The sequence below is a fragment of the Carassius carassius genome, chromosome 25 (assembly GCF_963082965.1).
Source record: "Carassius carassius chromosome 25, fCarCar2.1, whole genome shotgun sequence".
NCBI lineage: Eukaryota > Metazoa > Chordata > Actinopteri > Cypriniformes > Cyprinidae > Carassius > Carassius carassius.
The window spans coordinates 4627388-4652018 of NC_081779.1; the positions used below are offsets into that span (position 1 = coordinate 4627388).

The 24631-nt window shown below is 34.5% G+C and overlaps 1 protein-coding gene across 1 annotated transcript; it reads left to right on the top strand.

Annotated features, from left to right (window-relative positions):
• The first annotated feature begins 4518 nt into the window (after positions 1-4518).
• LOC132103955 (carcinoembryonic antigen-related cell adhesion molecule 5-like) lies at positions 4519-16924 on the top strand. The gene is made up of 9 exons (XM_059509067.1): positions 4519-4647; positions 4840-4893; positions 5345-5629; positions 6590-6871; positions 8563-8832; positions 11439-11717; positions 12287-12541; positions 13526-13640; positions 16830-16924. The coding sequence occupies exons 1-9, from the start codon at positions 4599-4601 to the stop codon at positions 16846-16848; spliced, it is 1608 nt and encodes a 535-aa protein (XP_059365050.1). The 5' UTR covers positions 4519-4598; the 3' UTR covers positions 16849-16924.
• Positions 16925-24631: the final 7707 nt, after the last annotated feature.

Sequence of the window (24631 nt, forward strand, 5' to 3'; positions counted from 1 at the left end):
AAACAAAGCAGTTCTGTGCTCATAAGCTACGTTATCAGATAAAATGTAAATACCATGAAAACTTTTCTGAAGACAGTCGGTTCCGTTCAGATTCATTCATATAAAAACATGAATTAGTGAGAATGAGAAAAGTGTAGAAAAATATCAAATTTATATAAAATACATTTAATTTCATTTTAAAATTTAAATGAAACTGAAAAAAAAATATGAAAAGGAAAGTATGCATTTACACACCTAAGGATTATAGGCTTTTCAGCCAAAAAAATAATTTGGGTCCTTTAAATGAGTAAGCAGCATTTAACCCTCTGGAGTCTAAGGGTATTTTTGGGGCCTGGAGAAGTTTTGTCATGCCTTGACATTTGTGCTTTTTTCAGTTTCTTATAAATATCTAAATGGGTAAAGACTAATCTCACTGTAATCAGCACAAACTGGGCTGTAATAATATGTGAAATGCATGTATGTACATGATTGTGTTTTTGACAAAAAAAATATTATGCGTGGTTAGTGAAAAACTAAAAATGTTAAAACGCTTGAATAAGGCAATAAAACACATAGAGAACAATGGTTCCCGGGATTTTTGAGAACTGGAGCTTGTAGCCTAGAATTTTTCTTTCTAAATGATGTGAAAATCATCTTGTTTACTCACTCACAGAAAACAATATATTGATTTAAATTTTCTAAGACACTTTTTGTTGGTAAAAGTCATATGCGAGTAGGCGTCAACTACCATGAATATCATTGTGATTTACACCTGAGAAGACAAAGGGCCGCATAATGAACTGCATAATGAGCCTTTCAGTCATCTGTGCCACTGTGAGTGAGGAGTTACAAGAGAGAATGTGAGAACAAAATAAATCTATATAATTTTATGTTTGTAGTTTATTAAGAATATATTTAATTATCCCACAACATAATTTAATGTCCACTTGGGGGAGCAGTTAAACAGTTTATTAGAAACAATCAAAGCTGACTTTCAAACAAATTGTTTGGCATGCTTACTCCAGTCACACAATCCTTCAGAAATCCTTTTAACAATCTTATTTTCTACAAAAAAAAAAAAAAAACATTTGTTGTTATTATTATCATCATTATTATTAATGTTGAAAAGAGCTGAGAATATTTTTCTGGGTTTTTAGGGGGAATAAATGGAAAGAAAAGCATTGTTTTTACATTTGTTACATTTATATTATCTGCATCAAGCTTTCGAAGGGTATAGTGTTGTATATTGTTATTGAAACTTCATAATGTTTCACTTGATTATACATTTAGTCAGGAATTATAGTTTGGAAAAAGTCTAACTAGTAAAATGTTTACACGTTATGTGAAAAATAGTACAATTATATAAATAAATAAACAGAGACCTACTAATGTTTATGATCTCTGCTGAATAAAGTGCTTCATTCTTTTTTTCTGAGGAAATCCATTTCTCAAATCCTCAACCACATCACATCTTTTTGGGGTGAATTATGTGTTATTCCTCTCATCGCGAAGCAAACAGTAAAATAAAAAAAACTTGAACAGTCTCGCTGCTTTTTCTTCTGTTATGGGCGTATTCAAGCCGCGCGCTTCAGTTTGAATCTGAATAGCACGTTCAGCGCGGGGGCGTGGTCACATTAGATATAATGAAGGGAGACATGAAAAACAGACATTGCGTTGTTTTCATATGGATTACTTTATCACAGAATATCTGTTTTCGGCGGCACTTGTTTAGTTTAAAAATAGACATGTCAAGCTTTCTATAGATATCTCTCTCATGTATTTTCGTTGAGTATTCACGGAGTTACAGTTCATTTAAATGACGTGTTTGTAAAAGAAGATCAGCGCAGACAAAGGCTGCAGACAGCACACCTTGTTTGTTATCTTTATTTTATAAGTGCACAAAGTTTTGTTGTTATTATGTCTGTATCCAAAAAAAAGTAGACCCTTTACAGATTCGATTGATGTATTGCTCTTATCTGTACGATTAAAACTGAAAGTGTAACTTAAGTTCTTTTCGGGGTTATCGGGAGAAAATGACTCAAAACGCGTATCCGCGTTAATCGACTTGATAGGGTCGATGTTAACAATAAACATACAGTATAATACGAAACTGGTGATACACAAGAAGCAGGTTCAATGCGTATATGCAGATGGTTGTCGTGGTAATAAACTGCAGCTGTTTGTGTGTCTGAGCTTAATGTGTATCTCATGTATGAAAAGCATTTTAGGGGGCATTTGGCTTTTCAGGGCCCACTGCGGTCGCCTGCCTTTGCCTAATGGTTAAGTCCACCCTTGAAGATGACTAAACTGAAGATGACTGGGGTGAAGTTAGGGCAGCAAAATGAGAGAAGATGGGAAAAAGCACAGACTTATTTCAAGTGATACGAGCAAGATTGGTTTAAAGGAAATTACAGAATAGGACAAAATGAAAATCTATTTTTAAACAATGTCTTCTAGTCCTAGTGAAAGGGTCAGAACGTTACAGAGAGAGATGCTGTAATCATGCATTTAAAATACTTGACCTCAAATGTGTTGTTCCCCTTGTGTGCTCCCTGACATTACAGTCAAGTGGGTTTTTAATCAATATCCTAAATAAAATAAAATGCACAATTTTTAGGTAAAAATGTGTTGGTCTAAACGCTGTGGCAAAAATCATTCATTTGCATGTGATGTCTCAATTTGGTCAGTCTAATTGAGTTTGCTACTTCCACAGAAATGTTTGTGCTTTTTTTTATTTTATAATGGGACAGTAAGTCAACTATTTCAGACTATTTCAGTCTCTTTTTAATTACAAAATGCAACAATAAGCTTAAGGTGGAGTTTGACTCTGGTATATTATCCCACTGCACTACTTGAAATCTTAGAAATCTTGAAATTGCTTTAAAAAAATAAGTCATTAAAGAGAGTTTCCCCCTGTTTAGTCATGTTGCATCTTGTCTTGGACACTAAATAAGCCAGGACTGTCCCTAGTCCCCTCTCCAAAGACAGAAATGTGTGGTGTCCCTGATGTACTTCACAATAGTGATGAAAAACTGATTATTTTATGGCATTTCTACTTGATTTTTTTAACATGTTTTATGTTTTAACAGTAGGTATATATACACATACACACTTATATAATAGAAATTAGCTGGCCAATAATGTACCCCGAGACACAATCGTTATTAGACTATACTGACAGCTATTTCAAAATGTATTAACTTAATTTTTTTCCCTCCTGAAGGGTAAAAAATGTCTAATTTGTGGCCCTGTACTAGATAAGAAACCATGTGATTACAAGTCATTTTGCTTAGTTCGCAACTAATAACTACCCCAGGGCAGTTATAAGTAGGAGGTATACTTAAATCAGAAAATGGTACAAAAATATGTTATCTTCAGATGATTGTTTTCAGTTTCAGCTCACTCTTGAGCAGACCGACTGCCAGCAGTGTTATTCCATGTCATTCATCTCTCCAGGGGATCCTGGAAGAAGTGTGAACACCTGTAAAGCTTCCTAGACGGTCGTGTATTTCACGGGCATCTGTGTCTGTAAGGTGTTCTTGCAGAGCCACACAAGCACAGCTGCGTGTCCTTTGACTGAGGGATGGATGAGGAAGAACTGCAGCATGTGGCTGGTAGGCGAAAGCAATATAGAATTCACAGATGAATCATCACATTTTCTTATCAAAGACTAAGAAATTTGAAGCCCCAAAACACTATTTATCAATATCTCGGAGTGCATGTCCAAAGAGACAACTAGGTAAAAGACAAGTCTGTCACTTTATCTCATGATGCCATGGTGGTAAAGTAAGACAGAAAAGATATAAATGTTGATCTAAGACGCTGCATGTGATGGAGAAAAAGAAATGTTATCACTGTTTTTTGAGCTCCTTTAAGCGTTTAGCGATCAGATCACTATTGCCAGTTATTAACTTACAACCGAATTTTGGCTTTTCCTTTTTTCTGCCACTCATATGTGCAAGCATGAAGAGTCTCATTTTGACACTAGGAGTCAGTAGAAGCCATAAATACAAATCCTCATCCCCAAATTATATACTGTAGAAGTTAAATGTTTTAAATTGCCTAATGCAATGATTCCTAACAAGGGGTATGAAGCAGGTTATATATATATATAATAATTTTATTCACATTTATTTGTATATTTTACATGTTTATTTTATATAGAATTGATATTATTAATTTTATTTATATTTGCAGGCCTAGATTGTTATACATTTGATAATTTATTTTTACGTGTGGACGTTTTTTACGTGCACGTATTTCAATGTTAACATGTTAGCCTGATCTTGTGCGAGCTTTTGTATTTAATGCTTATTATTTATAGGCTACTGACAGTTTGTCAGTATTTTATGCAAATAGGCAACATGCTGTGCGCTTGTTTGTGGTGAGGAACAAAATGCCAATGACAAATGAGTAGCCTGCTAGAGGGCAATGTTTCCCAATGTTAATGAAGCACAGTAAAAGATGACACCAGAAGAGTAGCCTACAGGTTGAACAGGGCGGGCTTTCTGATAAACTGGTTGGGCGTGTAGTGGTACTGTAGCTTTCTCAAATTCTTACAGAGAGTTCACACCGTCTCACATTCCTGTCTGTCTCTCCAAGGACTCGCATCTCTCCATATGGATTTCTCTAACTTTTGGCTGCCTTTGCTCATTTTGTCCGCTCTCGGTAAGCTAAAAACACTAATTAAAAAAGATAAAATTGTCACTTAGCACTTTTAGACATTTATTTTTAAATTTTCAAAATTAACATTTTGTATCTAAATTTAATTTAAAGATATTAAACCGTAGCCTACACCAGGACTTAATGTGTAAGGTGTAGTTTTATTTGTGTCCTGACTGAAAATGCTTCCTCCTATAGGATGCTGCTCCGAGGGAGGTCTGCTTGTCATGGAAAAAATGAACAGCGTTGTCGGTGAGTCGATCTATGGTTAAGGGTCTGTGGTGTGTTTTTATTTATTTAAAAAAAAAATTGCTAATCATTAAATAGTCTGTAAAACTGGAAAAAAATGCTTTCAATAATTTTGTAGTTTAGAAGTTTGCCACCATTATTATTTTATAGCCTATTATTTATTTAAGGAAATTATTTTACAAAAAAAAGGTCTGCCAAATCAAATTCAGTGTGGCATAACTAAGCCATTTTGTTGTCATGTGACAAAAAACCTGTTGTGTACTCATGTGTATATTCAAGGTGCAAGGTGTAATTCGAGCATACTTTCAATAGTTAGTTGCACCACCATTGGTTTATTAAATCAAAATATTATTAAAAAATGTAACAAATAAAATAAACCTATTCATTAAATACTTGTATGCATTTCTAAGAACTAAGCAAAGGTGTTTAGATTTCTCTTTACTTCATTGACCAGCTAAAAATGTGACCTTCAAGACAACAATCACCTCAACGCAGGATTTTGTAACCATAATATGGAATTTCAAAAATGTTAAAGAACTTAAACCAATAATCACAAACATTCCATCATCAAACACCGAAGACATTGATGAGAAATACACTGGCAGAGTCATCTACAATAAGACGACGTGTGAGCTTCAGCTCGGGCCGCTGGTGAAGGAGGATGAAGGGGAATATACTCTCAGTCTAGTCACTCCCAAGGGAAAACAACTGAATGGACGGATTGATCTCGTGGTTCTTGGTAAGTACTGACTATCCAGTGCAATCAAAGGTCTACAGTGAGAGACTAGACTCTATGGTGGTGAATGTCTGAGCAGGTGAATGAAGAGTTAAAGAAGGTTCAAGTCCCGCACAAATTTGTTAAGAGCATTAATTGAATACTTAATGTGAACTTCACAGTAGTTCTATAAGAAAGAGTTGCACAGAATAACAAAAACAGTTAATCTCACAGCCAAACAGTGGGTTAGTTTCAGATGATATGGAATTTGTATTTGGTTCTTGAGAACAATGAATATGATTGAATCGGCCCTGGTGGATAGTAGTGATGACTCATTTTATGACTTGATTTAAACTTATGATTGTAACATGATTCATTTTAAAGACATTCATTCAGTGAGTGAAGATCAAACGTTGACAGAGATTTTAGATCAGTCTAGGAGGCTCTCTTGATGTATGTTGTCAAATCTCAGGGTTGGTTATCCAAAGGATGTTGGTTGGATCCACCAAAAAGCAAGTCATGACCTGTCACTATTATGGCAAGGCACTTAACCTCAGGTGTCTCTAAGTTTTCATTTCCACATGGAAAGAACCTATATGTGGATATATGCGCATATATGAAACCTATATGGAGTGTATATGCACATATATGTATGTATATGTACCTATATAGGTATATCTATGCACATATATATGTGTACATATATGTGTAAATATATGCGTGCATATATGTACATATATGTGTGCATATATGTACATATATGTTCGTATATATGCACATATATATATGTGCATATATGTACATATAATATAGGAAAACGGCCAATTTTATATAGGTCACATATATTAAAAACCTATATCAAAACCTATATTGAAACATATGTTTATATAGGTTTTTTCCATGTGGGTTCCTTGGGAAAGTCTAAGCAAGAACAAAGATTTTTCTGATTGAACACAATCCATGGTTTTCTTCTCTTTTCTCCAGAACCCATAACTGACGTTAAGATTTCATCGAATGTACCTGAAGCAGTAGAGTTCAACAGCACCGTGGTTCTTACCTGCTCTGCCAAAGGCTCCTTTACATACAAGTGGATGAACGGTTCAGACCCTTTGGTGGTGGATGGCACGCGTGTACAGCTAAACGCAGCTGGCAATGTGTTAAATATTGCTGAAGTTCGCCGTACAGATCTGCGAGGACCCATCTTCTGCATTGCAGAGAACGCAGTGGAGTCAGGGACGAGCTCTCCCTTCAATCTCACTGTGATCTGTATGTACCTGATCACACCCACACTTGCTTAGTCACAAATACACAAATGCCTTTAAAAGAACAGTTCAGCCAAAAAGTTGTCATTCCAACCCCATATGATGTAATCTGTTATGTTTATGCAATACTTTCCAAGCAATGACAAAAAAAGGTCTAAAGAAAAATAAGCACTGTAAGTGGTGCATACAATTTCTGCACTCTATTACAAGCATTTAGAAGCCATTCTATAGCATTGTGTGAGGAACAGTTCAAAATTTTACTTGTTTTTAACTGAAAATCCTCTCGTTTGTACCTAGTTTTTGTCCAGGTTACACAACATACCATTTTTTGGCACGAATATGCAATATCGTGGACTTCTGGGGCCCTATGCAACACTTTGTCGGCAGGACGGGGTGGGGTGGTTTTTGTTGTGGGTTATGATTGGTTGTGAACTAATGGATGAAACGCATTTGTCTGTTTCACTCCGTCTCGAATCACACTCGCGAAAAGTGCTTGAGAAACTGTTCTGCCTCGTTTTTTTAAGTCTCGCGCGAAACTGTACGACATTCACATTACATGATTAGACTGATTTTTATGTAGAAAGGATCGTTGGTTGTTGAAGAAATGATCATTCATTTTTTCATTACCACTGGCCAAATTCAAAAAAGAAACAAAAATTAAACCATCTTTTAGAGCAAGGGGGCCCCCTGGTGTTTCGGGGGCCCTACACAGCTTGCATATTTAGCGCATAGGGAGGATCGGCTCTGTGAATATGGGATAAATGTAAGATTAAGCAGAGGGGAAAATTATCAATTAAAAAGGACTTACATTTCGCTCTCTTCCGAAGGCGAGTTCTTCGTGTTATTGTGTAAATAATGCCACAACTTACATTTTTGGCTGAACTATTTTATTAAGACAATGATGGAAATGTGTTATATAATGAACCTGATTTTACAATGAAGCTGATTATGTGTCTTCACACAAATTCACACATGTCTGCACAAACAAACACTTGCAGTGAAACTAACTCATACACTTACTGATGCAGATAAGTTAAGGTTGTCTTTTGTTTTACTGTCTGCAGTCTTTGTATCTGCAGATGGTGTGCACTAGAAAGCACACAACACTAGAGATCAGAAAATACTTTCTAGTTCAGACAAGTTCTGTTGCAGGTGGAGGAAAATATGCAGACTGAGCTTAGATAAAACATGGTTGTGAATGAGCTTGTGAACTGCAGGAAGAGGATGAATGTTTTAGAATAGTGTTTGTTTGTGGATGTGTGCATTTAGATTCTAAACGGATCCAGATTAAATGACGTGCATGGTTTGGTCATGAAGTAAATGCACTGCAGCAGAATCTGGAGTCTTAGACTATCAATGCTTTCTAAAAACATTTTTGAGTTGCAGAAAAATTCATTGGCCAAAATTTGAACAGTAACCACATCCTGATAGTCAAAATACATCCTCCTGATTTAAAGATAACATTTACACTCTCCTGATAAAATGGAGGATGTGAAATGGTGTAACATGACACAACATTTGTTTATCTTCTAGTAAAAACTTATATTCTTGTTAAGCCTTTGTTTTCAAAACCTAAAATTGTATTTGCTAAAATCTTAAAATTATAAAAAAATCTTTAAAGCAAGTACTTTATGAACCTTTACTTGTGCTTCTTTTTTTTCAATCAGCATTTTTCTTCTTTATTCCTTTGTCTAGATGGCCCAGAGAAAATCGCCATGACACAAACGCCAACAGATTCATTTCTTAAGAAAGGCTCTAACTTAACACTGGCATGCTCTGCCCAGTCTGACCCTCCTGCTCAGCTCAAGTGGATGTTTAATGGGGGGGAGATGCCTCTGAAGACCACAGCCAGCATTACCCTCACCAATGTAGATGAAACAAACAGTGGAAACTATAGCTGTGTGGCCTACAATGCGAAGACTAACCGCTACATTTCATCGCCGGTTGCTGTGGTGTCTGTTCTGGGTAAGTCAGAAGTCTAAAGGCATGTACAGATGCTTTGTATACAAACGGAAGTTGAATCAACCATGCATTGTTTCTCTAGTGCTTTTATTACTACTGCTATTTGAGTAAATGCAAATGCATACACTATTAAAAATAAGTTCCAATAAGAAGCAATGAGAATTTTTTTTATTATTATTTATTCTCAAATCACATGGACAATAAGTTGATGATAAACTTTTTTTTTCATATTTACTTAAAATATAACTTTATTTATTCCGTTAAGAACAATCCAGTAAAAAAATGTAATTGTTAAGAGTCTGCATAGAACCACCATTGTTTTAAGAGTGTGAGTTAGTAAAGACACCCGTTGAAATCTTTTGATTAGCAGTGGGCCAGAACAGAGATAGACATGCTTTACCACGGAGTCTTCATTGCCAAGAAGTGAGATAAGGCTTAAAAAAGAAAAAAAATTTGAGTACTCTGGAAGAGGAATAAGTATATTGGCCTTGAAAGGATGATGGAAACGAGACTGAAATGAGATTTGAGATCTCTGTTAAATGATGAAGGGTTAGTTTACATAATTCTAAGTTATTAAGTACTCGTGTCATTCCAGTCCTGCAAGTTTTTCTTCCCTGGAACACAAAAGTTGAATTGCTGCTGGTTGCACTTCTCCAACGCAATTACAACGAGCTGGAACCGAGGATTTGAAACTTCAAAAAGTACACAAAGACAGCATAAAAATAAGATTCCAAATGAGGAGCAGATAGAAATTTAAGCTGAGACTCCCAAAAATCTTGACATATTGCTTAGCTCTTCTTTAAATGTTCAATAGTCCTTTACAATTTATTAATCAATCAAGATCAAGATGCATTTTCATCATTTGAAAAGCCTGAAAGCTTCAGGTCCTCATTAATTGTAATTGCATGAAAAAAAAATCAGCTGGTTGCTTTTCAGAATTAGTTTTTTGATGTTACACTGAAAAAAAGAAAGTCATACAAGGTTGGAACGACATTGATATAATTTTAATTTGTGGGTGAACTATACTTTTAATATCACCAAGAATGGCTTCCTGGCTTACAAGTGCTTTTAAAAGATGAACATGTTTAACTGCTTCACTCTGAGGTCTGCATCCGCTAACATTAGTGGGTGGAGGTTTCAGGAATGTTCTGCTTTCTGTGATTGAGGGCAGATTGATTTTACACGGCATCTGAACCTGTGGTCTCAGGCGCTGTGGCTTTTGTAAAGAACTGTCTTCCCCTGAGGTGTTTCCACATGTGTGAAAACCACAGTCTCAAGAAAGCAGAATACAAACTTTCTGAAGTCACATACGTTTTAAGGCAGGTACCGCCTTAGGTAAGGTTTCACTTCCAGAATACTGAAGTGATCTGTCAGTGCAAGGTTCATCTTAAATTTTCTAACTGTAATGTGTTTTTGTTTCATTGATTTTGTACAAAATGTTAATGCAAACCGTTCATGCAAATCAGATTTCACAAGATCTTATTTGAAGAATTCTCTTGGGTTACAAATTCATTTTTCGAAAGTATTTCTAGATGAATTGAGAGAGTTAATTTGCAGCTGTTTGCATGCGTCTTACCCGAAACTAAAAACACAGGCGGTAAGGAGGAAGACAATGTGTGCTGAACGGTAAATTTGCAAGTATTCGGTGAATGCAATGTGTCTGAATCAGACTGGTACATTCCACAGTAATGATGTCTGAACAAACAAGAGGATAGTGCCAGAACAAAGTCCATGGTTAAAAAGTACTGTAAATGCTTTGGTGAATGAAGCTGTTGAGAGGTTATCTCACTCAGCCAGATCATAGGGTGACCGGATGTCTTAATTGCCTAAAATGTCCAGGTTTGGCTTTGCTTTCTAATTGATGTGCTCTCTATGGGCCCTTTACATTATATGTATTGTATTTCTATCGATTTAACAATTCTCTGTACATCCCTACTTCTCGCACACCCTGCTATTGGTCAGTCTACTTGTCAGTAATTAACTTCAGCAGGTAATAATGGCAAAACAAAGTTAATTTAGAAATCCCAACCAGAATTGTCTTTGCATTTTTTTAAGGCAAGAATCACCCACTTAGACACAAGGTTACAGTTGGACTGAAATTCACCAGTTTGAGTTTAATGTGTTTTTATATATTTTAACATTTAAAAAAAATCCAAAAGTGTTTTTTTTTTTTGAAAGATTTCCAAATGTACAGTATAAAAATTTGTATCAAAAGTGACACAAAAGATTGTTTACAAACATTTTTTTTAGTTATTTGTAACTTTATATTCATCAACAGATTTAAAAAAGTAAAAGGTTTTCACAAAAATATGAAGCAGCACAAATGTTTTCAACATTGATAATAATCAGAAATGTTTTTTGAGCAGCTAATCAGTATATTAGAATGATTTCTGAAGGATCATGTGTCACTGAAGACTGGATTAATAATGCTGAAAATTCAGCTTTGCATCACAGAAATAAATTAAATTTTTAAATATATTCAAAGAGCAAAAAAGCGACTTTTCAAACTTTATTCTGTCCTGCTAACTGACATTATGTCTGTCGTTGAGGGTCCATAATCTGACAGTGTCACTTATTTTTTTGTCTTCTCGTCTGTTCTGTTCTGCTAGAGGCCTTATCTGGTACAAATATCTCCAGCTCCTCATCACTTCTCATCGCTGGCATCAGCACGGTCAACATCTCCTGTTCGGCAGCCACTGGAAAAGCCGAAAGTGTGGAATGGCTGAAGGACAACAAACCTCTGGTTCCTGGTGACCGTGTCATTCTCTCAGCCGACAAGAAAACTCTGACCATCGTTAAAGTTGTTAGAGAGGATGCAGGCGACTACAAGTGCCAGCTGAAGAACAAAGTCAACCAAGACGAAAGCACCTATAAGATGGTCATCATCTGTAAGTATCCAAAAGAGGATAGTTTCAGTTGTAATACAGTTTATGTGATCTGCTCTTCACTGTGATCGCTCATACAGTACATCTATTCATACAAGAGTTCACTGTGACTCAACCAGACGTGATTTTAAAAGGTTTAAATTTACACATATTGTATTGTATACATTATTTATAAATTATAATTAATAAATATAATTTTATTAATACATTTTTATTTATATATTTTTTGTATTATACATTTTAAATTAAATGTAAGATATAAAATAATATAATTTATTTTAATTTCTAGATATTTATTATTACAAAATTAGTATAATATTATGTTTTTTCCACATTGTATTACTGAAATCTCATTAATCATAAATCCACCTGTTATGTTCATTGCTGAAAATTAAGCATTCTGATTGGCTGAGATTTCATCATTTTGGGAAGTGTTTCACTTGAGACGTGTGATTCCTGTATCACTTTTCTTTTGTTGTCTTGTCTAAACATTAGCCTATCATGCTTTCTGCTTGTGTTGTTACCAGCTGTGATGTAAATGTGACTGAGCCAATCTCTCCGATGTCCCACAGATGGTCCAGAGAACGTGAAGGTTGATGGGAAGAGAAATGTGAAGTTTGAAGAACTTGTAAAAATAACCTGCTCTGCAGAGTCTGTTCCTCCCAGTATATACTCATGGAAACACAATGGTACAGCGATGAACTCCAGCAATGCAGTCATTACAATTAACAAGGCTAAGATCACGAACAGTGGCCTGTACACCTGCGAGGCATTCAACCCCATCACGAGAATGATTAACTCAGCGACTCACACACTTGCAGTCACAGGTAAATGTGGCAGTTCAAGGATTCTTTCCCATTCTCAGCTAACAAAACCTAAAACCCACATCTAGGCATTTTAAGATTATCGGTTAAGGCCATTATGCCGATTAATGCCAATTTTGAGTTGTAATTCAAATACTGATAAATCATATACTGATTTACTGGCAAGACAGATTTGTTTAATAATAAGTTAATATTTATGTTTTACATTAAGTAATGCTACTTAATAAAATGAATAACTAAATTATTAAAGGGTATATTAAATCAGTGATCAAACATCCTGCTTTCTGGCCAAGTTAAAACTTATCAGCCATTAATATTAGCTATTTTACATTATATATGACCCTGTACTACAAAACCATTCATAAGGGTTTTTTTTTTTTTTCGAAATTTAGATTAATACATCATCTGAAAGCTGATTAAATAATCTTTCCTTTAAAGTATGGTTTATTAGGATATATGACAATATATGGCCGAGATGCAACTATTTGAAAATCTGGAATTTGAGGGTGACAAAAAAAACTTTACGTTTTCCAAATGAAGTTCTTAGCAATGCATATTACTAATCAAAAATGAAGTTTTGATATGATCTTTATTTAATGTCCTAATGATTTTTTGCATAAAAGAAAAATCTATATTTTTGACCCAAACAATATATTTTTGGCTATTGCTATAAATATACCCCAGCGACTTAAGACTGGTTTTGTGCACCAGGGTCATATATAATATGAGCCAAATTGTTCAGTTATGTAAAATAGTAATAATAAAGTGATTATTTTTATTGATTTAATTATTTTAATTTAAACATTATTATGTTTATCTATTGCAATTAGATATGTGACTGTTTTCTAATTAAATGATGCACATACAGTTACATGGTTGGTAAAACGGCCATTGGCAGGTGTAACAGAATGTTTTCATTTATGTGTGTGTGTGTGTGTGTGTGTGTGTGTGTTGTCTATAATAATCTAAACACCTCCTGTTTTGCAGAGGTCGGTGAGGTAGACAAGGCCCTGTCTGGAGGAGCGATCGCTGGGATTGTAATTGGTGTGCTTGTGGTCGTGCTCATCATCGTTTACATTATAAAGCGCAAGAGAAAAACAGAGTACGTCTAAAATTCATTTCTCTTCCCTCTCGTCACATTCAGCAAATCCATATAAACATAGGTTTGATTTTGAATTCTAATCAAAAATGAAGCTTTAAAAGCTGTTAGTTGGCTTATAGATCTTTACTCTCCATGTCGCCCATGTCTTGTTCTTCTCATTTTTTGTACCCTCAGATGTTTAAACCTAATCATTAGGCAGTGACGGTTCTGGATTGTACATGCAAATGACTTCAGTACTTAACATTTTGACCTCACAGGATACAGGGGTGGTTTCAGTAAGAAATTGAGAAAAGAAAGAAAGTGATATGACATTCAGCCAAGTATGGTGACCATACTAAGAAGTAGTGCTCTGCATTTAACCCATCCAAAGTGCGTGCACACACACACACACACACACACACACCGGGCAGCCATTTATGCTGCGGCGCCCGGGGAGCAGTTGGGGGTTCAGTGCCTTGCTCAAGGGCACCTAAGTCGTGGTATTGCCGGCCCGAGATTCAAACCCACAACCCTAGGGTTAGGAGTCAAACTCTCTAACCACTAGGCCACGACTTCCCCTTGATGACTTTGAGATATGTTTGTCAGAGAGGATGAGTCATTTTCTGCCACTTCCAGATTCCATTCCAGTCACTTAGATTTGCCAAAGGCACTGTTTAAAACAAATTGAAGTCAGTTATTCAGGAAACACTTGATTATTGCTACATCGTAACTCAAGTCTTTTTAGTAATTATTGTTCAGTCTTATCTGCGGTAGGTAAGAATTTTGTTTAAAAAAAAATAAATAATATTATAAATATCTTCACAGTTACTTTTGATCAATTTAATGCATCCTTGCTGAATAAATGTAATCAATCCCCCTCCCCCCAAAAAACCTGACCCAAATCTTTTAAACTGTAGTATGTGCTGTTATTGGAATAGTTCATGTGAAATGAAAGTCGTGTTGTTCCAAAAACCTGTTTTAAACCAGGAAACAGGAAACACCAAAAAGTAGTTGATTTGTATGATTCACACACTATATATTCCACATCTGAAATGTCTTCTATGTTCAATCTTTTGTGTTCTGCTACATCATATTCGGAATGTTTGGATTAACACTGGAATTTTCATTTCGGGGTTTACTATTTCTGTTGGGCCATTACTAAGGACATTTTTATTCCCTTTGTGTTCTAAAAACAAATGGCTGTCTTCTCTTCTCCACTCTCTTCCCTTCTTCAAACATTTTATCACCAAATACTCCCAAGTGCTGAGGTCTGTTTGCCAAGCATTCCACACTTAGTCCTTCTACACTTGACTCTGAACGCAGACGACAGCATGTATGTCTATCTTGTGCTAAAAGACAAAGAAACTAGAGGAGTCTGGAAACTATTTAGTCTGGAAAAGTTTTGACATTGGTTTTATCAGGTAGATGATAGTACACAAAAAAGTCTGTCTTGTTAAGACAAACGTCTAATCCCTACAAGAAGAGCTTTAATACCGATTAATTCATGGAAGGCTCAATTGACTTTGATAGGATAGGTTGCAAATGGAAAGACAGGAAATACTGGAAATGCTAAAACTAAGCATTGAGAGATCTCATTTGTAAATGCAACTGATTTGTCTAACAGAGATGCTTCTTTGATAAGACACTAGCATGACTCACGCAGTTGCCTGCACACTCACAGAAATACAAACACACACACAGAAATTGCATGCAAAACCGCCTTTGCATTGCGTTTCTTAGATAAGCTTAAATTTTTGAGATGCACATTTTGTGAAAAGATCTGAAGAGTTTTACTAACTTAATGTATCCGATCATTAACTGGAAGTTGCAATTCAAGTTTTTCATCTATGACAAATGCATCCTGGGAGGGAACGAAGCCCAACTCCCCTTCATTTGTTTTCTGATGTCTGTCATAGATAACATACAACCTTAGTTCATTTCCTCTTAGAACACCTGCGAATTTTTTGTCTTTATTAGATATTTTCAGTAATAGGTTAGTTTGCTTTGTATGTTTTTCACAACATATATATAAAAAAGACATTTGTGAAGATCTATTCTATTTTTTTTTTCTTACCATTCATTTTATCATTTTGACTAACTGTTAGTCTCTTTGGCAAATATTTCTATTCAGGTGAATAGGAATAATGATGAAATGACATTTATCTTCTACATAATTATCTTTTAATCCAAATCTCTGGTGAATCTGGAAAGAATCAGAAGGAGAATTAAAAGCAGATATTTAGGAATGTCAGTCATGTCCACACAGGTCTGTCTCTGTCTCTCGGTCTTAACCTTGTGAGCGTTTCTGCAGCAGTTTCAGCCGTGCACAACTGTCTGTATTGTTGCTCGATTATTTTGCTTTGCTATCTGTCGTGCATGTCAATGAAGTCTCACAAACACTATGAGCATTTGACCTATTTGTCATGGCACAAATTTGTCAACTATTTATTGTCACTGGAACAGAAATGTATTTTGCAGGAATATGTACAAATGTACATTACTGTTCAAAAGTGTGGAGTTAGTACGTATTTTTTCACTTTTATTCAGCAAAGATGCTTTTAACTGATCATAAGTGACAGTAAAAACATTTATAGTTTTACAAGAGTTCTATTTTTCTTATAAATGTTATTTTTGGGAGAAAAAAAAAAACTGGAAAAAAAAAAATCCTGAAATAATTATCTCGATTTCTACTATAATGGCTGCTGAAAATTCAGCTTTTCCATCACAGGAATAAATTGCATTTTTAAAACGTATTAAAATAGAACGCTCTTATTTTAAATTGTAATAATATTTCACAATATTACTGTTTTTATAAAAGTTTTTATAAAAGTTATTCAAAAACAATATAACAAAAAAAAATCTTTCCAACCCACCAAATTTTTGAATCATAGTGTAGTTAATTGTATACTGAAATGAATCAATAACAATAGTTAAAGCTAATTAAAAATAGACTTTGTGTGTATGTATCTTAATTCTTTTTGGCATATCAAAATGTTAGCTTAATAGTAGAAGAGTATTCAGTCACTTATGGATTGGAGTTCTACAGAGCCATTGTTTTTGTGTTTGGTGACTACACCCCATTCTTTCATAATATTGATAGTTTATTTCACTCATTTATTCTTCCATGTATGCAATAATAAAATTTGCCCATCATGTAATTACTTCCTTCTATCAATAACCTGATTTTTCCATTTTTTTTGTATTCTTTAGTATTTCATCTCCGTATTAAAGTGAGACCTGGCGGTGAATTGACCTGGTAAGTGCATAGCATCTTTTGTTTCGGTACAGCAGGCTAACATTATTTATTTAGCTTGATCTATTGTTGTTTTCCATGCTAGCTTTATGACTTCAGGCTGTTGACTTTCCTGTAACCTGCATGATGCTTCCGGGCATTCAAAAACTTATCGCATATCAGTATCGGTTTTGGCAGCCCATGTTGATTAAGTGCCTGACTTCACTCTGTACACTTTCGCAAAGATATGCTTGAAAAGACAGGAGGGATATGATTCGATCTGAAGGACTAACAAAGGATTGTCTCTGCTTTTGCAAGAAAACTTATTTTCATGTCTGTTTGTTGGGTTTGGGAAGCTTTCTGCAGTGAAAGCCTGTTTTACTCTCGGCATTGTTATTTTAATAGTAAATGGGGAATATATGTGTTGTTTGAATGTGCTGAACATATTCTTAGTCTGTCTACATATTTTTGCACTCACACATCCATTACAAGGATAACCAGATATGTTTATATCTTCCCCAGAACGTACCAACAAGACCAACCCTTCAGCCATTTATCAGTTTTTTTTATCTGCAAAAGCCTTCCATCAAGGCAACTGGAAAAACAGCCCTCACAAGTGACTTAAACCTGCAGGTTTGTCCCTTTCAGGAGCTCAACGTCTTTTTAAATGTCCATTGTTTTTCTGTTATACCCTGTGCAAATGTGCCCCAATCTTAAGGACACGATAAAGGTCAACGGTGAGACTGTTTACCTTTACCTGTGTCTCTTCCTTCCCTTGGCTGAAGTGGATAGCTTCTTTTGGTCCTCAAGAAACACGAAACGGCCTCCATCACCCTCTCAATCCTTCACCTGACCTTAAGTCGACAGTTGTAAGGAGTTCTAAAAGAAATCCAGCATCAAATGCACTGAAGGGTGACGAGACCGTCACGTGTTCGAGAACTAATCGCACCCACAAGGCACTGAAACATCCAAATTTTAAGACCTGTTCAACATGCTTGGAAGTCCCAAGGCAATGAAGATGACATCTGGCCAACTTAACTCAAAGCCGAAGGCATTGCTGAGTTGTCGATGGCAAATCATTCGTGGCAAAGCGTGCCTTGGAGATCAGATGCAGGGCTTAAAGCTTCTTACACATTTGCAATGTTTTTCTAAAAAAAATTTTTTTAACCCCTTGTCTCTTTCACGTGTCTCTAAGTGAGTCATACATATTGTAGTTTAAGAGTAAGGCAAGCTCCGACATGCTTGAACTGAGAAGCAAAAAGAAAAAAATGCATTTCTGTGGACAGCGCCATACCACAGTTTTGCAGCGAAATTGCTTCTCTGTCCCCATGACGGTTCGTCCTGCTGTAATCAGGATTCCAACGGATTCGGGTTCCTAAACAGTCCTGTTTTCAAAATCACCTTGAGTTGACACAAACAAATCTAATGTTTAAAACGGTACATTATTTGTGTTATACTGTATATGTTTAAGTTGATTATTGTGTTCCAGTAGGTCAGAAAATGTTTTTTTTCTTCTTCTAATCAATAGATACCCAATCCTGATTCTTTCCTTTGTTTGTTTAGTATTTCTCTTCAATCACAGCAGATCTTGAAGATCTTGTAGTGATCTGTTTGATGTTGCTTAGATCTCTCTAGATCTAGATCTCTGCATCTGTAAGAAATCTGAGCATGTCTTCATGGGTTTGTTTGTATAGAGGGGCGAAGCAGCCATCATCCCTGGTATCTCCCTTTCATTTGTAGCGATTGCAAAGTTAATCCCTTCACTTTTTGGAAATAATCCTTTTTTTTTTCTTTTTTTTTTTGAGTTAAGGCCACAAAAAAAAGCCTCCGCTCTCAGAAGATTTGAAAAAATATATTTCATTAAGCCTCACTATTTACAATATATATTTAGCATATATTTGAAATATATATTGGCCACTATATACATATATATAATTTATTTTATTTTTTGCCACATGGGCTAACTGAACAAACATCCCAATAGAAATGTTTCATGCCCACTTAAACGAGGACGACTGAGTAAATAATATCATTTTTATATGCTAATCTGATACCGTCTATATATATATATATATACACATACATGTATGCATGTACAAATCACGCACTAACACATTTATTTAATATATTTGTAGTCCCATTAAGCATTAAGAAAAACAAATATCATATAATGCTGAGCTTTATAACTTCTTGCAAACCGGCAGACAGCTTTATCTCCAGTTTTTGTGACATATCAGGACACAACTCTGTATAATGACATGGGTATGACACAGGTATTACAAGGAGAGGGTGACTTATGAGGACATAACCCCTGTCCCCATTTTTCAAAACACTTATAAATCATACAGAATGAGGTTTTTTTGAGAAAGTAAAAATGCACAAAGTTTCCTGTGAGGGTTAGGGTTAGGGGTATGGGTTGGTGAAGGGTGATAGAATATATAGAATAAATAATAGAATAATAGATAGAATAATACTTTCTACAGTATAAAAACCATTACGCCTATGGGATGAACCCACTTTTCACAAAAACAAACGTGTGTGTGTGTTTGTGTGTGTGTGTGTGTGTTTGTTTGTTTTGTGGTCTGGGCTGTTTGCATGGAGAGACCAGTAATCATACGAGTTTGGCCACAGATACTCTGCATGAACAGTTTGCTTGAGTCATCGTTTGTCAAGGTTTAGATGTAATGGCTTATACATGGTGTTGAATTGAATGTGAAATGTTTTTGTATAGTATAGATAGAATTTGAATTTGAATTTGAATTGAATAATGTCAAATTTGAAATGCAAATAGTTTTTTTTTTCTTTTGTAATTGTTGTACACAAATTTTGTTCAGTGAATTAAAGTTATTTGAAAAGTCACCAGACAACATCAATAATTTGTGAAATGTTCTCAGGTTGTTTTACAGGGTGTTTATATTCTCTCAGAGTGCTGTGCAGTCGTGTTTTATATTCTCAATGTATTTTACTATAATTTATTTTCAAATGTTTTGCTTTTATGTAATTGTTGTATGTTTTGTGTCTAAAAAGGGATGTTTGAACTGCCCAACTTTTTTGTCATTTATTGATTAAAAATAAAAATAATCATTGTAAGACTTGAATCTTATTTTTTATATATTTTTTTTTACGGAGGCTTGCTTTCACCATGGAAAAATACAAAAATAAAAATTATAATTGTGACCCTTTTATTCTTGCAATTCTTTGCAATTGAGTTTACATCTCAATTCAGTTTTTTTTTTTTTTTTTTTTTGACGTGGAATAAAAGATAAAAAAAGGTAATTGCGACTTTTCACAATTCTGACTATTTTGCAATTATGAGTTTGTATCTCAATCTCAGAATTGTGCGCGAGTTAACATCTTGCTATATTGACCTTTTTTGTCTCTCAAAAATGCAAGTTTATATCTAGCAATTTTGCATTTGTATCTTACAATTCTGTTTACATCTAGCAGTTGTGAATTTATATAGAAGAGATTTTTTTTCAATTAGCACTTTTTATCCTCTGGTAGAAAGCTTTTTTTAGTTTTCGAAACCCATTTTAGTAAGATATTTTAGAGGTCTCCAGAATTAAATGATGACTGAACGTGAAAGAGTTTTTGAGTACATATATTTATATATATATAATTTTGAGTACATATATTTATATATATATATGAATAGAGAGCATATGATTGGACAAAAATCTGTGAAGTGCAGGATGAATCATCATTGTTTTTGGTCCATTTAGACTGTAAATTTTAGTGTATAAGCAGTTTTAATTTTGTGGGCTTCATGGTGTTTACCATGAAGCTTTGTGCAGTTATTTTTTTCCATTGAAGACCATTCTTTATGGCTATTAATATCACTATTCTTGGGTAGGTGTGAAGCAGCTGTGTTGAATTAGACAGGTCTCCTTTCATATGTGACCAGCTGAGTGGCTTCATTGGCCTAGAGTCAACAACAAAAAATCCTTAAAGCCGGGAGCTGCCAGGTGTACTTAATACCTTCACTGTGTGCACCCATTCAATACATGTACATGTCAAAAAAAGAAACAAATGTGTGATTAGTCACTGTCAAGAGCCGTTGTGAATTGCGAGTGGCACGCCTGTCGTTCTGTTGAGGCTGTTGGTGTTTCTCCAACACTCCCTCATACACTGAATGCGTGCATGACTGCTTCCCCACTGTCCACGAAGCACAATTTAGCACCTCCTCAGGAAGATAATCTAGTTACTGTACACATGTTTGTACAGTATGTTGCTTGAACAGGTTTCTTTTTCATTCTGACTAGTGAACAAATACCATGGTAACCACAGTTTATTCCAGAAAACAATAGACATCACTAGAAAAACCTTTTGAATAGCAAGTAAATAACTTTTAAAAGTTTAATTTAGATTTTAAATTAAAAGCTTTTTCCAAGCTGTAAAAGAAAAAAAAATTATTATAAAATTATTTGATTATGTTTGATGAAAAAAAAAATAACTACACAAAATTGGTGGAAAAAATGTGGGTATATTTCACAATTAATTACAATTTAATGGTAAACACATTCAATTAAATGTGAAAATATGGAAGTAAAAAAAGTGAAGTATTTTTTTTTTTTTGGTTGTTAAACATTCTCCAAATAAGCTTTGCTTTATTTATGACTTTAAATAAATCTTTACAGTGTACAGCATTTCTTTTCTTCAGATTTTGCTTTTAAATTACAGTAGTGATTTTAACTGTACTAACTGTTATTTTTATTGGTGTCTACCATGGATACTATGGTCATGGGTGAAATAGTATTATATATTTATTAATTTAAAAATGTGTTTGTTTTTTTGTTTGTTTGTTAACAACAGTTGTTGTTTTTTACAGTAGGGAATTTAACAGTACTAACCTGTATTTTGATGTAATCAGTGGTTGCACTGTGATATTTTATTTATATTTAGTTGTAAATATTACAAAGATATTTGGAGTATGTTTAAGAAAATACTATTTCAGTTTCCCTACTACTATACTTCAAAATGTCACATTTAATTCAGTGTGTTACTTGCTGTTCATTTGTAAGTAATTGTGAAGTTCACTACTAATTTCTGAGTAAGAGATTGTTTCTACATTTTGTTATTGGATGATCTCCAATAATATTAGTTTTATTTACAACCTAAATGATTTTTAGAGCATATATATATTTTTCAGAGCAGTAGTGATTTTGACTGTACTAACTGTATTTGGTTACCCTGGTAAACTTAAGTCATGTGTGTCCACCAATGAGTTTAGAGGTGCTCACTGATCCATTAAAATGAAAACACAAATCGCTATCTGTGATACAGTCAGCAAAGTGACAGCTGGGTACGATGAAAGGGTCTCACTCAGGTCCTTTAAGTTGTAGTATGCTCATTTGGCCCAGATCCACCCATACGAATGCTCCTGGCCCTGAATGTACAGTGTGTTTCAGTTTATGTGTGGTCACTCATGGTTCAGTAAACAGCCCGAGGGTTCAGAATGAAGTCTTTCAGGCTTTTGTCTTCTCACCTGTCTCTTGTCCTGGGCTTCTTACAATATGCCTACCTCCCCTCCTCTGACACGCTCTCATTGTGTCTGTCGCATCAGTCGCTGCCTTTTCTCAGTCAAGCTTTAAGGCGAGGAGATTTCCTTCCACTGTGTTACAAACCTGTTTGTCTGCAGTATTCTGTGTGAACCAGTAATTCAGCTGTATTGACTCCAACGCATGCATGTGTGAGAAACAGAGAAGGAGGTAGTGCATGACAGAGTTGTGTGTTTTGTGAATTCCACTGCAAAAACATTTCGCCAGCTTGCTTGTGCAAGTCCCAAAGACCATCATTACCATCATTACCTTTGGTGGATTCCAAGGGTTAGTTTTCTTAGCACATAACTGCATTAGTTTCATCCAAATGTATTATTGTATTAAGCATCTATTAAATGCATGATTGGTAAAGCTTTAGCCACTTAATAAGTCTAAATAATGTATATTACAGTTGTTTTGAATGGTTAGATTTTTCTGATTAAAAGAAAGCATTAAAAAGATCAACTTAATGTCATTCTTGTATGACTTTCTTATGTGGAACACAAAATAATATATTTAGAAAAATATTGAAGCGATTTTGTCCATATAATGAAAAGCAATGGGGTCCAATATTGTTTTGAATCCCACTGACTTTCATTGACAGAAGCACCTTTGTGAAGGTACATTTAATATTTAAGGTCTTTTTAAGACCAAATAAAAGGGATTTTAAGCACTTTATACAATACAGATTGTGTCAAAGCAGCTTTACAGTGGCGTATAGGAAAATTAGCTGACCAATAATGCAATAACAAAGAGTCATTTTTCAAGTTAAAGTCAGTTCATTGATGATTCAGTGATGACATCATCCTGTTCAGGTCTCTTCCAGTAGTGTGTGTGCAATCAGTCAAACGTATCCAACTAAGCAAGCCAGAGGCGACAAGGAACCAAAACCAAATCGGTGACCGAAAAAAAAAAAAAAATTAAAATAAGAAATGTAAGATAAGAAATAAGAAGTGTCTGCCATTGGGGTCAAAAAGATTACCTTTGCAAAAGGAAAAAAAGTTTATTTTTAACCCTATTGGTACATATTTGTTCTAGTTTTATGCATAAATTCACTTAATTTTGTTACGTTTCTCAGAAAACAAGACTTCAAATCTTCACTTAGCTTCACAAGATTAGATGTGGCAACTGGAAAAATAATAAATCTATTGTGTTAGATTTATTGACAGAATAACCATCTTATAACCATCATGACAATAAAGAAAACTCTTTGAATGAGAAGGTGTGTCCAAACTTTTGGTCTGTACTGTATATATATATATATATATATATATATATCCTAAAATAGGTTTCAAAATAAATTATCTACCAATATATAAATATCATCAATATATTTTAATATTTTTGACAATGTTTTTAATTTATTAAAATATATTTTGTCCTCCATACTGTATGTTGTAAAAAGGGCAACATTTGAAGACTTTGTTGTTTGTAACAGAAGTGAATTTTAATAAGAATAAATAATGAGTAAAGCCAAAATGTAGGCTACTGGAAATTCTCACCACTGAAATAAATTTTTGTACATGAAATTTGAAACCGAGTATACATATTACTTATTATTACTATTGTTGTTTTTATTTTTTGGCCATATATGAATGGAAGTGAAATAGCATTTTCAAGCTATGGATTCCCTCAGGAATGTCTAATGGTTTTTATAGATTCGTGATTTAAGATTTATGAGTAAAACAAGGTCTGTGGTTAAAATTACTTGGATACTTCTTCATTTTGTTCTACAACATAAATTAGACACAGTCAGTCCTTAAATGTGAAACACAATGTAAACAGTTGTGTGCTTTGAAAACATTTAATGCTATATAAGGACTGCAATGGTTGTCAAATTCATTAAGCATCTACAGTAAACTTACATCCTTATGGAAATTGTAGTCATTATTTATCAACTTGATAGCAGCTAGTTTTCAATATTAAAAAACTACTTTTTATACCATTTTACTATTTAAAAAATCCAAAACTGTTCTTCAAAAATCCTCTTTGTTATGAAACCAATGCATTTCGGGTTTACCTAAATTGTTGTCATGACTGAACAGCTCCCTTTACTGTCAATTTCACAAAAGGAAGCCGATTCATTTTTCTGCTAGTCGTTGTGTAATGATCTTAAAGATTACTGGATTGAGTAGATCAGCAGATTTACAGGAAATGGTTTACCCATCCTTTATTCCATAAAACATCTTGGTCAACTCTTCATGAAAATGCAGCATGTCTTTTATTGGGAATTCAGTTTCAGG